This window comes from Myripristis murdjan, chromosome 6, assembly GCF_902150065.1.
Source record: "Myripristis murdjan chromosome 6, fMyrMur1.1, whole genome shotgun sequence".
NCBI classification, from domain to species: domain Eukaryota; kingdom Metazoa; phylum Chordata; class Actinopteri; order Holocentriformes; family Holocentridae; genus Myripristis; species Myripristis murdjan.
The window spans coordinates 2,094,530-2,111,435 of record NC_043985.1 but is presented as its reverse complement, the minus strand read 5'-3'; the positions used below and the strand labels follow the sequence as shown (position 1 = coordinate 2,111,435).

The following is a 16,906-nucleotide window of genomic DNA, read 5'->3' as shown; positions in this document are numbered from 1 at the left end:
CACAACTGAACTTTGGTAGTGTTGGGTTGTCTAGTTCCATGGGTGTTATATGAATTGACATCATGGTGAAATATCCTCATGAGGTGCTCCCTACTCCTCCATGCTTTATTTGATAGTGACACTTGAAAGACAGGAAGGACAGGAGAGAGAGGGGATGACATCTAGCAAATGGCCTGGGTCGGATTCGTACCCAGGCTGCTGCATTAAAGGACTTAGCCTTAATACATGGTATGCATTCTACCAGGTGAGCGACTTGTTAGCCCACAATACTGCACGGCAAAGCAGCTCCCAAAATAACACTTTTGGTACATAAAGATATGCAAACAAAGCAAATTAGTCCCTTTAAGTCCCTTTATCCGTGTAATTAAAATTATTTGTGAAGGTACTATCAGATGGATTGTCTGGGCTTAAGGTTACTATTAGAGCTGATTACTGTTGATTATTTTGCCATTAATCAATTAGTTGTTTGGTCCATAAAATGTCAGAAAATTATGAAAAATTTTGATCAGCTTTTTTTTTGTCCACTTGAAAGTAACATGACACTTTAAAATTGCGTTCCTGACCTGTGCTGCAAGACTCTTTCTCTGTCATTTTCGTGCTTCTCTGTACCATGTAATAATGCAGAATGCCATTAAAATAATCTCAAACAAAACTATAGTATGGACTATGCGGTAAGGCTGAGGGCAGTTAAAGTTACTTGAACAAATGGGGTTTTCTTTTTTCACTATTGTTTTATATCATTCATAAAGACAGCACAGAGAGTGAAATCTCTATTGCAGGAAACCTATCTAGTTTATAGTTTAGTGTGTGTATGCATGTATGTATGGATGCATTCAGTTATAGAGTAGAAATAGTTCAGGCTGCAGTGGTGGTCTAGCTTCAGCTAGGTTTGCCTAGTCTTGTTAACTCAAAGTGTATTGTTTCCAGCCCTGGCACACTGAAACATGGTATTCTCTGGCACTTAAAAGTCTGAAAGTTAAGATCTTCAGTGATCTACATTTAAATCATTAAAATGTCTATGATAAGATTACATTATTTTTTCACAATGCAATGACAAGTTTCTTTTGCAGTGTATGTCCAATCTTTTATTTGGTTCAGATTTTAAGTAGCTGAAGAAGTAGTGTGGTAATCACACTTGCAAGCAGTGGAGGCAGCAGCAGCGGCATATTTCCCATTGTTTTTTTATGGCTTTGGAACAAACTTGGTTCAACTTGAGGCTGAAATGCTACACCCATCAATGTCAGTGTAACCTGACCAATCAGTATTGTCACAATCTAATAACTTTAAGGCAGGACTTACATTAGCAATCCTATTCAAGTTAAAGTTTAGCCACTTATTACCTAGTATCTACATGGACTGATTTGCTGTGCCCAGTGAAACTGTCTGTCTAAACACAGCATTTTGCTTTGCAGCTCATGCTTTCATAATTGAAATATGATCAGTGCCTTGCACTGCAGTCAGATCTGCATTTAGTCTGCAGATATGTTTTGCACATTGCATCAAATCTGAATGTGACAGTACATCTGGGAGGGAACATTTGAGCAGCAGTAGTAGCAGTAGCATTAGCTAGCATTTTCAATACAAACAAATCAAAACAGATCTGGTAGTGGGACTCATCCAAATTCAAAGACTCCTTTCCTTTCTGTTGGTTGTATGTGTGAATTCACTTATATGTGTGCAGTCAGTGCAAATTTTTTTAGCTGCCGGTTGTGACTGATTTTTTTTTTTTTTTCGTCCTTTGCGTGGGATTTCATATGATTGGTATAGTAAATGCAACAGATTTCCAGATTTAAATCTGCATGTACCTAGTTTAGTTGGCATCAAGAGGAAGAGATTTGAAGAGACTGAATCTGTTCCTGTTGACTGTATATTTTTTTTCTGGTGTGACACATGAGCAGGTTCTGCTATTTGGATTTCACATAAGCACGAAGGGAGAGAGACAGCAATGAAGGAGAGAAGGAGGGAAAAAAAGGAGCAAGAGAACGATAAAGGAGGAGGGAGAGGAAAAGGGAGGAGAGAGGGTGAGGAAAAGAGGATGATTGGAATGAAAAAAGAAGGAGGGAAGGAGACAGAGAAAGAGGAGAGAAGGAAAGGAAGTCAGTCTGCCTTGATTTCTCTGGGGTCCCTTCACACACACACACACACACACACACACACACACACACAGGCTGCATAAATATGTGCTGTGTGCACGTCACGCAAATTTTTCTTGTCCCAACTGGGGAGGTGTGAAGAAAATCTCTTCCTTCCCCTCAACCCCTTCACACACACGCACGCACGCACGCACGCACACACACACACACACACACACACACACACACACACACACACACACACACACACACACACACACACAGTTCTCAGATAAGGTGCAAAGCAAGGGAGCCTGTTAGTTTTCTCTCAAGCAGAACAAAACAGGAGACCTGAGATGGGTGTGCGTGCGCGCGCATGTGTGTGTGTGTGTGTGTGTGTGTGTGTGTGTGTGTGTGTGTGTGTGTGTGTGTGTCTGTGGTGGGGGATGTAGCAGTGCATTGCCTAAGCTATACAAACTTCTTTTGGGGCCCCTCTCTTTCAGACCTGGCACTTCAGAACCCCCGTTTCCAAACACACACACAGACACACACACACACAGCCAGGTGCAGTGAAGTTATTTGAAGTGTGTGAGCAGTCACACTGTCTTTAGATAGCAGACCTGATTATAATTTTCAGACATGTGTTATTTTTTTCTTTTTACTTGGATCACAGGACCATATCTCTGAGTTTGATGGCATTTTTGCCCAATACAAAATTGGACATTCAACACTGAGGGCTTTTTGACAAAATAAGGGTGTTTTGACTTTATCTTTGACTCCTGTGTAGGTGGAAAATAAAGGGAAGGGCACACTTAGACAAAATCAGGCTCTACAGTGTAAATAGTGAAAGTCAGATAGTTATAATACTTGTAATAAATAGTTATAGTCTGATCTTCAGTCTGGATGACCATTCTGTTCCCCATTTCTGAAGGTGGAAGGATTTGAATCCTGCTAACCAATCTCTAGCGACTAACGTGTCCGGCTGCTGTGACATAATTTTCAGTAGACACTGCAGCTGCTTTAGCCAGTTTACAGCACCATTGCAAATCGGTCTAACTCAGCAACTTTACAAAAATATGTCAGTGTTGACACTTTTGTGCTGTTTATGCCAAGTTAATTTGTTTGTGAAAGGATTCATAACAAAGCTCTATATTTCTAAAAACCCAATGAAAAACATTTGGACAAAAAATATAGTGACGATAGGTTATTCTTGCTCTGTTTCAGGGAGTTAGGTTTGCGTGGCTAGTCTGTTGGTGGCCTAGGGCCAGGCTAACTAACAAACACACCAGGGGTCCATTGAAGTGGGGCTAGTTTAAAACTTTTGTCAAAATATGTCCTCCCCTCTCAGAAATGCCCTCAGTGCACAATGTTGCCCTGCTTTGAGTGTTTTCAGATTTGATTCGTTTAAAACAATGAGCACGTTTACATGCAGACCTTATTCCTGTATTAACCGGAATATTCGCAATATTCCGGTTGCGCACGTGTCATGTAAACACGCACCGAACCCGATTAAGGTCATATTCCGGTTGGAGAGAATTCCGAATAAGCCCCCTGGAATATTCCTGTTCCAACCGGAATATTGAGGCATGTAACCACCTTAGTCGGAAAACTCCCCGAACCGGAATATTCAGTCACGACTGCGCATGCTCGACTCACAAGGACTTCTGTGGCGTCTTCGTTGCTATGGTTACCTGCAAGCGGGGAAAACGGCAGGGCGAACAGCAGCAAGAGCCAGGAGACTGCAGTCCGCCTTCAGCTAATGAAAGACTTAAATATCACGGAGGATATCGATGTTAGAAAACATAGAAATAGCGACAGAAGAAGAAGAAAAAGTAGAATAAGACGAGGAAGACGACTTCTTCGTCTGTTTTTCCGGCAGACCAGACGCCTATACGCGTGCTGCTGCCCCCCGCGGCTGAGTGTTGCATTACGTCAGAGAGTGGAATACGCCGAAACACGGGGGCATGCCAAGTAACATGTAAACGGAATATTCCAGTTGCCGCGGCGCAGTAACCTTAACCGGAATATTGAGCCGAACCGGAATATGGTGTGCATGTAAACGTACTCAATGTTCACATGTCAATGTTCACCTGTCAATCAAATGGGATTCGTGAGACTTTGATATTGTGTTGATGGAGTTTCTCTTGTTTTTGTCTGTGCAGCTGTGGCGGCTATTGCTGCTCATGCTAACTTTTCAGTTATTCTTCTGTTTATGTCAAGCAAACCATAAATGTAAAATGCATCCCCTTTTTTTTACACTAAACGTGCACTATTTTAACTGTGAATAAATAGTGAGGTACGAGAAAAAAAAGTAAAGAAGTAAAATGCACCCCCAACTGAGAATTTTTTTCTCCCAGATGTTTCAAACAGCAAATGGTTGACTGCCATAACACTGTTACAGTCTATTTGGGTGGAGTGTAGCACTAAGATGTTGATCATTAATGATTTGACATCCCAACTGCTATTTATTTTTTTTATTATTATTATTTTAACAAACCCTATTTGGGCTTTAAAATCACACAAATGCGATTCCAGTGACAACAAAAGATTTGCCCGGTTAGTTTGCAAAAGCATAAAGGTGCTGGATAATATTTGTAGAGCTGTAGATCAATCTGTGCATAAAGGTCACTAACAACTAATTTAATGAGGAATTTAATGTGAAACATAATTGAGTAGAATTAGACTAAAACTTTTTCATTGACTAAACACAATGTGTTTTTGTCAAGAAAAACTTGACCAAAACTAACAAAATTAAAAATGCAAGTAACACTAAAAAGCATTTTAGTTAAAAGGCTAAAACTAAATCAGAATTGACTGTCAAAATTAACACTGCCACATGAACTTTGATTGACATTCCAACAAAAATATAACAACAAGAAGTTTCTGTCAGCAGCTCTGTGGGATGCAGTTATGTTGAGGAGGTGCATGGAGGATAAATCAGCAACAAACAAAACAAAACAAACAAAAAAAAAAAAAACATTTTTAGCTAGGGAGCTTTTAGGAAGTCTCAGACCCAGTACCTCAGCTAGAAAGGTTCATGGATTTATGTACAACATACATCAAAGTAGCATTTGCATTCAGTGCTGTTAGGCTTGTCCCTTTTGTCTCCAGAAAGGCCCAGCTGACCAGGGGAGGTCAGCCAAGACTAATCCCCACTGGAGTGTCTCTCTTGGGCAAGAGGTGACAGGAAGAGGCCCTTGTAGTGGTGGTCTCCTTCTGTCTCTCTCTTTCTTTTCTCTGTATTTCTCTCTTTCTCTGTCGTTCTGATTCTAACAGACATTTTGATCAGACTCTATACATGTACGCAAGAGTGTGTCATTATCTTAACATAGGGTGCCGTAGTGCTCACAACATATTGATGTATAGATTCCTGATTTCCATCTATCCAGTTTTAGTTGTTCCCCCTAGACTTTGTTGGGTGTTGTTGCCTTTAGCAGGCCTAGTAAATGTCTGTCTGCATACCTGTCACAGATATGGGTGAAGGTCTTCATTGTCTATTGTCTGTGTGACCCACATCTATCACTGCAGTCTAGGTCATTACAACACCACTGTGCTTACTGTTTTGGCAAACAATGGCCAGTGAGCACTTTATAGGTAATATTCGTCAGATGTTTTGGGAACAGTATTTTTTTCTTGTTAGTTTTGCCACCCATAGCCACATTCTCCACATTAATTTTGTTCCAGTTTCCACCTACATATAAGGCAGTATTTCCATTGGCTTAAAAAGTTACCCAAAAGTACTCTTTGGTACAAATTGACTAAAGATTAGCACCATGTATCCCAAAATGATCAAATGAGTGTATTTGCATGAAAATATTTAAAACTTCTGGAAAAAAAGTTGAAACTAATGATGGACTAAGGGAAGGTAAACACCATCCTCTAATGTACTTCATCAGCCAGTGAAATCTGTACAGTGAATCTTTGTACCTTTCTTATTTTGTTGTTGATTAGTAGCAAGTAGAGGGTGTAAAAATTAACCTTAATATAACGCAGCATCAGTTGTTGCCACAAGTAACCACCAACAACTTCATACTTGAGTCACCAGGTAACATAGCCACCAGTTAATCTGGAACACAAGCACAATTTAATCATTTTCAACAATTATTGTCATCATTGGATGTAGAAATCATCATGAAACTGTGAGAATCTCAAGTCCTTTCTATGCAGAGAGAGGATCTGTTCAGTTAACATATTCTTACAAGTTTCATTAATAACCCAAGACCATGCCAGCCATTCTTAGCCTGTTTCATTTCATTCTGGATATATAGCAACCAACTTTTGCAGGACACACTCTTTCACCAGTTTCACACTCACAACACAGCCAATTGTGTTTGTAAAGGTGCTTGGTCAAGTCAGAGTCACTACTGCTGAGGAGTGAACCGGGGTGTCTCTTGTGGTGGGCAGGTGATTTTACCCCTGTTCCACCTGTTAAAGCACAAATAGACCTTTTCCACAGCAGACATTTTGACATGAAATAGCAGAGGAAACACAGGTGTTGTAAATGTCATTAGTCAAGATCCACCTCCATATAGCTGAATGAAACTGAGCCTTAACTAATACGATTAGTAGCACCATTGTCTCCCCTGCAATGTCAAGTCAAAATGGCTGCTGTGAAAAACCTCTGAAGCACATCAGAATCATGTGGAAATCTGTTTACACTATTCTTTCTTTATTTTTCTTGTGTTCTGTAAGCACAACGATACATTTGCCTTGATTCCGCTCAAAACACATGGAACAAAAATGCCAGTGTCAATAAAAAACATTTTTATTTGTCATTATTTAGCTTTTTCTTTGTGACAGTATCCACACTGACAGTGGCAGTGTGTCTTAGTGCTCAGGGGATTAGAGTTGGTACAGTGGTGCCAAACCACAGCGTGTCCACTCTGCCAGGCCAAAACCACAAGCTTCCCCACAGGCACAGTGGCAGCTGCTATGACAGCTACTGCCTGGAAAACTGGGATTGCAGCATCTCTGAGTTGCTGAGATACAGTCACACATGGACAAGGAGTTTTAGAAAGTCCTTTATGAATGTGGAGCCTTCCTTGGAGACATCAGTGTCAAAATCAGCTTGTTGGCTCACCTGCCAAAGGCTGCTAAAAATGTACAAGACTAATTTTTTTACACACCACTGTAATTAATAGGCTACTCATATTCTTGGACTCATTTCATCTTGCATATTTTCAGTACTTTTTTTCTATAGAACTGGGCACTCTGTAAAACATTCAATCCAGGCAGAAGGGCAGATTTAGAGTTTAATTTAAAACTCCTAGGTGTACCACATGAGAAATTGTGACCAACATGAGAAGTTTTGACTCATGCTAATGTTAGTCAAAACTCAGTTGTCAAAACTGGTCACCATTCAGACAACAGAGAGACAACTGAAACAACACTTGTCTGTTTTTGCAGAGCAGTTAAAAATATGCACTGTATGTAACTGAAGCATTCATGTTCACATCAAAAAGTTAGCAGCAAAGGTAGCAGTGTTCATTTTTGAAGCTGCCAGAAACAGACAAGTGAAAGAACAACTCCTGACCTCAGTTTGTAAACCAGTGGAGAATACAGATTAAGAAGACATGTCTAATTAACATTAACAGAACATTACTTGAACTATCTGTACAATATGTCTTTGCTATGGCCCACTTTTGGGAGGAAAAAAAACATGGACAAATTTTGATTATAAGTATCCAATCATGTCAACAGCCAAATTAGATGGAAAATACAAGAAACTGGAAAGCGGAATGGTCCGCAATCAAAGTATAAAGGACAATATCAAATAACTCAACAAGGAATCTACGAAGAAAAATGAAAAATGATTCAGGAAAGTTAGATTGAAACTTCTCTAAAACTAGACTAAACTACACTATAACTAAAAAATGTAGATGACTAAAATGTGAAAAAACAAAGCGAAATTTTGCAAGGAAGGAGAAATAAAATAAAAAGGTGATTCAAAGGGTCAGTTTAGGCCAGCATGTGTCTTCTCCTTATCTCTATTAGTCATGGTGATGAAGGCCATTTATTTCCATATTATATTTGCACTGTTAAATATGTAATAAGATATGTAAAAGAAATATGTAGTATGGAATTTGTCTCTGTAAGGTATTAAATTTTAGATAACTCAACATTAACTTGCCTTGTTAAACAATACCATTAACAATAATTCTTCCACCCTGATCTCTCCAGGCTCACCTCTCCTCCTGTTTGCCAATCGCCGTGATGTTCGATTGGTGGATGCAGAGGGTGTACGGGGAGAGTCAGCTGTCGTTGTTAGCGACCTGGAGGATGCTGCGGCGGTGGACTTCCTGTACGCTGAGGGCTTGATCTTCTGGACAGATGTCAGTGAAGAGGCCATCAAACAAACCCACTGGAACCAGTCATCCAACTGTAAGACTGCTTACTATAAACTTTTTGAAACCTGAGCAAATCCACTTGATTTCTTTCAAAAAACATTGATGGCTCACCTGGTAGAGCATGTACCACTTATCAAGGCTTAGTCCTTACTGCAGTTGCCTGAGTTTGATTCTGAGCTGAGCCTTTTGTTAACTAGAAGATTAGCAAAAAAATTACAAAAACAAATACAAGAAAATGACCCGTTATTAAAAAATAGTGAAACATTTTCCAGACAGTTGCCAGAAAACTAGTAATAGTAACTAGTAGTAACTAGTAATTTGTGTTCCATAACTCCATAGTTTCTCTGTCCTGATTCTTTAAGCAGTTTTGGGGCAGGCCTGCTGCGTCACTATCAGTATAAACTTTGTCCCCTGTTAAAAAATTTATGCCAGACTTGGGTGAGATATTAACCAGGCTTTACTGCTGTTGGCTGGGTTTTAGACATCCTGCTTCCAGGTAAAAACAAAACTAGGGGTCTCTATCAGTGGGTGGCTCAATAGTAGCCATGCCTCCAGGCATGCACAACATTTTTAGGCCCAGGGCAATATATGGTGCTGTGTCTACAGCCTAGTGGAAAAGTGTTTATGTAAGGACCAGACTTTCTTACGATCTGTCTTATAAACTCAATAGGTCATTGTGGTCTAGATAGAACAACAGTGTGGGTTTCTGATGATCTATAGAGCAGTGTGTCTCAACTGTGTTGCCTCAGGATCCACATTGGTTTTCAGTCATTAAATCACCATCCATACATTGTCTAACTAATGGAGCTATTCAGTTTGAATTTGGAAAATGAAAAGTGTAGTAAACCACAACATTTTCCTGCACTTTGTGTGAAACCTCTAAAAGCTAAATTAAATTCCACCAGTATAATGTACTTGGTACTCACATTCAAATGCTGCATAAGTTTCATTTTTTTCTTGGCCAATTTCACAGGCAGATATTGTGATATTGATTTTTTTTTAAAGATTTTATTATTTTTTAACATTTTTATATCTCTTTTTTCATTTTCAAAAATTTCTATTTAATTCTCCTTGGAACTGGAGCAAATTAGGTTTCAAAGGTTGACATTGGCTGACAGTGTAGCTAATCAGGAATGAATATGGCATGAAATTAGATGACTGATGATATTGTAGCAGTAGTGGTAGCAAAAATGAATGTAACAACAGCTATAGTTAGTAATAACAGCCATAGTACTGCTAGCAGTAGTAGTAGTAGGCCTAGTTGTTGTTAAGATTATAGCAATTTAAAAAAAAATAAAAATGAACCATAATGTGACCATATCCCTGTCATCATTTCATACTGTGTTTGTTTTGTTTCTGTAGCTCTTAAAGAGGCGCTAGGAACAGGCCAAACCGTGGTCGTATCAGGATTGGACAGTCCTGATGGGCTGGCTTGTGATTGGTTGGGCAGGAAGCTCTACTGGACCGACTCTGAAACCAATCGGATTGAAGTTGCCAACCTGGATGGCACCTCCAGGAAGGTCTTGTTCTGGCTAGACCTGGACCAACCCAGGGCAATCGCTCTCAACCCTGCTCACCGGTAAGGGAAGAAAGCACCACACAACACACACACGCGCATGCATGCACACATGCATGAACACAAGTGTAATATTAACCACTTCTACTCTAAATGTGTAAAAAAAAATCAATCCATCTGAATGTAGTGATATTCTTTTTCATTAATTACCTTCGCCCCCTGTTTTTGAGAGAAGTTCATTAAATTTGCTTAGATTTTAAATGGTTAATTGGATCGTGTCTACCTTATAATAAAAGTACAGTATCAGTTTAACTGTAACACTCGTGCATTAGCCTACTTGTTACAGATGTGTCTTTGTTTGTCTGAGGAAGCCCCTGTGCGCTGTGTTTTTATAGCCCATGTCTGAGGCATGCTTCCTTTGGGAAAGTGGGTATATAAGCAACAGGGAGAGAGGTGGATGACAAGAGGCACAGAATGTGGATAGTAGGATTACAGAGAGACTTAGCCACAGGTTAATGCAAAAAAAGAATCAAAATGCTGGGAGAGTGGAAGAGATGGCATGCTCGTTTGGAGAGTTTCCTGCCTCTGTAGCTTTAACTGCATATTGACCTCTCTGCTCTCATACCCAAAATGTTCAGATACTTACTGTGTGTGTGTGTGTGTGTGTGTGTGTGTGTGTGTGTGTGTGTGTGTGTGTGTGTGTGTGTCAGTGGAAACAGTTTGCCTCAGCAAAATGTAGGATTCTTAGATGATAGATTTAGCATTGTGGATAGATTTAGTCCTGATAGAATAGAGTATAGCAGATCAGAGTATTGTAGCTATGTAGCAAAAAAATTATCCATATACTGGATGCAGGGCTGATAGCATTCTGGCGCTGTGCCGGATCTCCGGCGTACTGGCGTGACTGCGAAAAAAAAGGGGGATCACCCAGATTTATCTAACAGACATTTCTCTGGATCCAATAGAAGCGCAGCTTTCGTTCTCAACCACACTAACAATCGGCCTACTAGCCAGTAGGCAGGGCAGGACTTGGGTGTTGATGATCAGGTGCTCCATGTGCCGTTGAAAGTGAGCCTCATTAGCCTCATTAGATGCACTGCAACCCACAGGATGGACCGCAGGTTCATGAAGCCCAGGGAAGACAGCAAACATGTTGATAAGGGTGTTAAGAATAAATGGCGCTGGACTTGGATAGAGGAGAATGGGAGCAATGAGGCAACAGATAGTTACAAGATAGTTAATAGGGTTATTTCAAATAATGTATATATATTATATGTTGAAATTTGCCGCATTGATTTTGATTTTCAACACTTCCTTGAGGAACTTGAATAATTGGAATACTGAAAATCCTTGATTGAAATTCTCTGTTTGAAGCTTTGTTTCATCATGGAGTTCATGGATGATAAGAAAGAAGAGGCAGGCTCATCCAGAACACAGAAGAAAAAATTTTGGAACATGTAGCGGCTACAACCAGTGCTTTCCACTACAGGCGCGACTATAACTGAGTGTCTCTCCTCTTGCTGTTACTGTTAGTAATCACTGGCTGTTCCATTTGTTGACTGATGCATGAGACCCGTGAAATGTTCCTGCAGTATCAACCATTTCCCCGGTGAAGTGAGCCAATCATGTTCACACACACAGAAGAACTGCATCTTACCCGCGTCGGTCTACAGAAAAGATATTTAGTGTACAAGGGGTAGAACGTTATGACAGAAGGATATGGTAGCCATTCCAGTGTTCAGTTATGTCTCATAAGTTATCTCAGCAATTTTTTATGTTGGACCCATTTGTTACACATACTTGGTGCAGTTTTTTTTTTTGACCACTTGAAAATTAATAAAAACTGTCAAAGATGCCTCCAAAATAGCACATTAGGGCACCAAGACCTCGAGGAACACCACAGAAAAATTCATACTTTGATTTGGTGTCAAAAACATTTGGCATTTTGAGATTTCTGTGAGAATGTTTCAGCGATTGGATGGTGAGGAGTGTGTTCTGAAAATGTCTCAGAAACTTGCCCTTATTGTCAGTATACCTAAAAAACCAGACATCCTCTGAGTGCCTCAGGTCTCTAGTTTTCTGGTTGTAAAGTTTGATGAGGCTGTAATTATCCTAGAGGTCACTATAGGTCATTTTATACAGTGACGTCAAGTTGCAAAAAATGCTCTCACTACAATAACATGGCTACTATGGGGGCTACCATCATCACACATGAATTAAATGTGGCTCATTGACACTTGACATCAATGGATTCCTTTCTGTCTAGTTTCATATGATACCGGTATCTAGACAGGATGTTGGCTGTGCCCGCCGGCAGACTATCAGGACATTAAGGGGTTGAAAAAGTGCAGAAATATTTCTTGTTTCTTTGTTTTTGGTGTTAGCATTAAATGCTTAATATTTTTTAATTTTTTAATATTTTTCTTACCATTTGGAGTCAGCATTCTGTGTTGAATTATTGCTTTGTAGGGTTTACCCATCCAGCCATGATCTAAACCTAAATGGTTGGCAACCTAACAGCCTGAAACCAGGCTAAATTTGCTAAATTCCTTTCTTCAACTGCAACTCCTTTTCCTGCCTGGTGTTGCTTAAGCATTATGGATCGAAGCTCATAGTGCAAAGAGTTGTCTTGACGAGCCCAACCACCTGTCAACTCTGAGGAAGGGTAGATTATAAATATGTCTGGCTAACATTTAGACAGATTATGATAACCATGGGGTGTGTCTCTGTTTAGATTAGATGACATCCTCTGTTGGTCATACTGTGAGTGCATAGATGACAAGGGGAAAGAAAGCACGAGCGTATACACTGGCAGTCACACTGTCATACACTAAAGAGTGAAAAGAAAAAAAATTAGTGGTGAGCAGTCATGCCTGGCATTCCATAGACTTTAGTGTTCTGTGTTAAATACAGCTCGATAAATCATCTCTTTCAGTTGTATTCAGGTCAAGTCCGTTCATTTTCTCATGCCAGTTCAGGTCACGATACTTTAAATCAGTTCCAGCTTCCAAGTTAGTTGAAATCTATTCAATTCAGCTCAAGTCAGTGAAATTCAATTAAATTAAAGGAATAGTTCACCCAATTTTAAAAATGTCATTGAGGTGGAATTTTAAAAATAAGTGCCTTAAACCTCTAAAATTGTTAAACAAAGTTTGACTTTGATGATGTGTAGCAGAATGTTTACAGCCTGAAATGGCATAAAAATTGAACAATTTCAGCAAACAGACAATTATCAGAAGTAGAACTATTTTCTTGTGTGGTCTGAGCTCTCTGTGCTGGTCCTCAGTTACTATGATGGCTGGCTGGAGCCTGAAGCTAAATGAAACATGATAGAGGGGAGCCAAGGAAAAGAAGAAGCTAGCCACAATATTACCTGTCAGCTATCTTTTAACACTCTGGAGAAAGTCGTTACTTTTGTCCTCCAACATGAGTATATGCGTTAATTGAAGAAAACAAACCACAGCAAACTCAAGCAATCTACTGTCTTTGTGGTGGCTACTGCTCTTCTGGTGTGTAGTGATACAGGACCTTTCTGAATGTAACAGGAAAGATGCAGTAATAAACTGTAATTTGAAAAGTAATTGGTAGTAGTACAGTAATTAATGGATCATCTGTGGGCACTGCATTTTAGTTTTGGAATGTGACACTTGTAAAGTGATGTTAGACCTTATTTGAGTGTCTTAAGGTGGTTATTTTTAAGAATGTTAGCTGGGGGGAGGCCCACCTTAATGGCATGAGGCTAACAGTTAGCATTTGGGACATCCAGTCAGTATCCAGCACTCAGTAACAATGTGAGGAAGATAGCACCACTACTAATCTACAGCTAGGGGGAAGTCAAATAATGCCACATTTTTCAAAATGGGTGAACTAACCCTTTAAGTCAGATCAAGTAAGCTGAATTCAATTCTAGTCACACGTCAGTTCAGGTCACAACCAGCTCATGTCAAATAAGTTCAAGTCAATTTAGGTCATTTACTTTTACATTTCTTCACATAAATCATGGAAAACACAGCAAAAACACATCCGTCTGAGGTTCATTCCTTGGAAGTCAAGTCAGTTCAGTTCAAGCCCATTTGATTTAGTTCAGTTCAAGTCAGTGTAGTTGAGTTAGGTATGTTGTATTGGCATGAATGCTGCCTGAACAATATTGCCTAATCTAAATACAAGGGAATTAATCATATAAAGTAAGAGCAGAAAGCCAAGTCGCTGCATCAACTATCTCTCTTGTTCTCGCTTCTTCATTTTCTTTGGTTTCCTGCTCTGTAATTGTTGTTTTTACATTGCTGGACAAAGGAATGCAGATCTGTCTGTCATTCTAAAACTGTGTACTCAAACACACACACACATACACATACACACACACACACACACACACACACACACTCACACACACACACACTCACACTCACACTCACACACACACACTCACACACTCACACACACACACTCACACACACACACACACACACACACACACACACAGAGCCAGCGTTTAATAAGCCAATATTGGTGGTTTGACAGGGTGATCCATTGTGCTTAACATCAGTATGTCACTGTTAATTTTCCTCAACCACTGGCAAGCTGGTGGATAAGTGAGCTAAGACCCAGACTGTGTACTGTGTAGATGATGTAGATTCTAACCTTCACTGCATATACTCCTTAAACAAAGAGTGAATAAAAAAGTAGAAAGAAAAAAGACAAGAAGATGGTTATATAGATGTAGGAAAACAAAAGGAAAAATACAGGGCAAGAGAAGACAAAAAAGAAGGAGAAGAAATAATTTAAATTTGAAAGATTAATATTGGAAGGTTTAGAATTTAGTGAAATAACATATTTTGTCTTACATTGTTTCTGAAAATGGTACAATTTCTTGATGCACTTGATTTTTCTGTGAGAATTTAGCACCTTCCTGTAGACCTTCATTACTGAACTGCATTTATTTTCTTTTTCATGTTTATTGTAAGGCATGTTTTTGTTGCTATAAATAGGTGTTGAATCTGAGTTTTTGCGAAACCAGAAATTTCAGCAGCTGAGGAAGTGTTTTGTTATTGATATTGAATAATATCCTCGGCTCCTAATGATTAATACCTTATTCATCATGACCACGGTCAGTGATATTATAGATATCATAAATCGTTTGACTAATAGAAAGAATTTTGTTGACCCATAAAAATATTCTACCACTTTTTTAAAGAACCTATTAAAAGTATTGGGTCTTTTGAATGTCTAAATCTTAATGATTCACTTTTTTTCTCAAAGTCAGTGATAGAACATAAAGCAAGCATGTGCCAAATCATATAACCAATGACATTTTTTGACACATAAACGTAAGCTAATTTTTCTCAAGATGCTATGAAAAAGCATGGAATCTTTTCAGTTTATAAATCATTGAATATAAGTTGACCACATGCCTTTCATAGCATCTTTAAAAAGATGTAGAATATGTATTTTTATGGGTCAAAAAGTTCTTTCTGTTTGTCAAATGATTTGGATTATCTTTGCTTTATATCATGTCATTGACCTTAGATGAAAAAGTATGAATAATTGAGAGCAGAACATGTGACATCACTAATTATGTTCACCTGAGCTTCTTTAACTTGTGGATGAATTCCTTTGTTAGTGGATGATCTAAATAAAAAGGGCTTGAAATACTTTTTTTCTGTTTTCTGAAAAATTGCAAGTTGGCAAAAAAATTTTCTGCAATCTGGAAAAACTTTCTGCAAAAACCCAAGCTGTTATTCCTGCCCTACTATAACCTACCTATACACGGCTTTGTACATCTTACAGTTTTTCTCAATTGCTTAGACACAATTCCTGGAACAACTCACCATTTTCTCAAATCTTCACACACAATTCTAAAAACTCACACCCAACGGTACAAACATCCAACTTCTGGGTCCCAATTAGGTTTTACCCTCAGACAACACACACAAGCCGTCAAAACACAGACTACATGAGTGTTTGTTACACACTGGAGGGATTAATTCAAAACGCTGCCACCAAAATGTCTACAATAGGTTTTATTCACAGTATTTCCATATTCAGCACATATACAGGTTCATCAGCATCAGCATCAGCAACAGCATCAGCATCGGCAACAGCATTAGCATGATCTTGTCTCAGGTCAGGGTCAGGCCATAGTATTTCGTCAACATCACACATTATGTCTGCTCTTGCCAGGCAGCGTGGGAAATATCCCCTTGTGGACCCAGTATGGCATGGCGGTGGAGGATGCCACGATTGCTAATAGCTGCACACATGGTGATGCTGCCTCCCCTCTGGCCTGGAACTTGTGTGATTACTCGGTGTCCAATGATGTTGCGGCCCCTTTTGCGCCTTTTTGTCAGATGGAAGTCTGCTTCATCGATAAAGATGTACTCATGAGGGTCAGCCATGGCATCCGTCTCAAAGATTCTCTACAGGAGTGAAAAACACACATTTTACTTCAAACACAGTACTGTGTGTATTGGAATGAAAGATGGGCCTTTACTCTACATACTATAACATTTCTGTGTTGTATAGCAATAACCTGCACATATTGGAATTATTGCTCCTTAACCCTGTCAGAATTCCTCTCAAAAGGCACACGGTAAAGTTGCTTCATCCTCTTCCTCTTCCTCTTTGTTGTCCACCAACCTCGGCATGGTTGTGATCCACTGTTCCAAAGCACATGAACATGCCTCCAGGCCCTATTTATTTACCCACAATTGTGATTGGTGTGTTAACAATTTTTAGGCTGAGTGTTTGCACTTGGAGAAAGATGTGGTCTCTGAGTTTAGGTCATGATAACTTGAGTTAACTGTATTGAGAGCATGTGTTTGCTGAATGAACACATAGTGCAGTGAATGATTTATCTGGCCACTTTTGTGTAAGGTTTTACAGAAAGAGTTTTGAATATTGAAACGTGTGGAAACAGGTGAATTGTGTTTATGGTTATGGGAAATGCGTGTGTGCTTCTGGGAATGACAAAA

The 16,906-nt window shown here is 39.3% G+C and overlaps 1 protein-coding gene across 1 annotated transcript in view; it reads left to right on the top strand.

Annotated features, from left to right (window-relative positions):
* Window positions 1-16,906, top strand: part of lrp5 (low density lipoprotein receptor-related protein 5) — an 83,407-nt gene that overhangs the window by 2,944 nt on the left and 63,557 nt on the right. Inside the window, exons 2-3 of the mRNA XM_030053903.1 lie at window positions 8,253-8,453; window positions 9,782-9,998. Coding sequence (XP_029909763.1) covers window positions 8,253-8,453; window positions 9,782-9,998 — 418 coding nt within the window. The remainder of the gene's footprint in view (window positions 1-8,252; window positions 8,454-9,781; window positions 9,999-16,906) is intronic.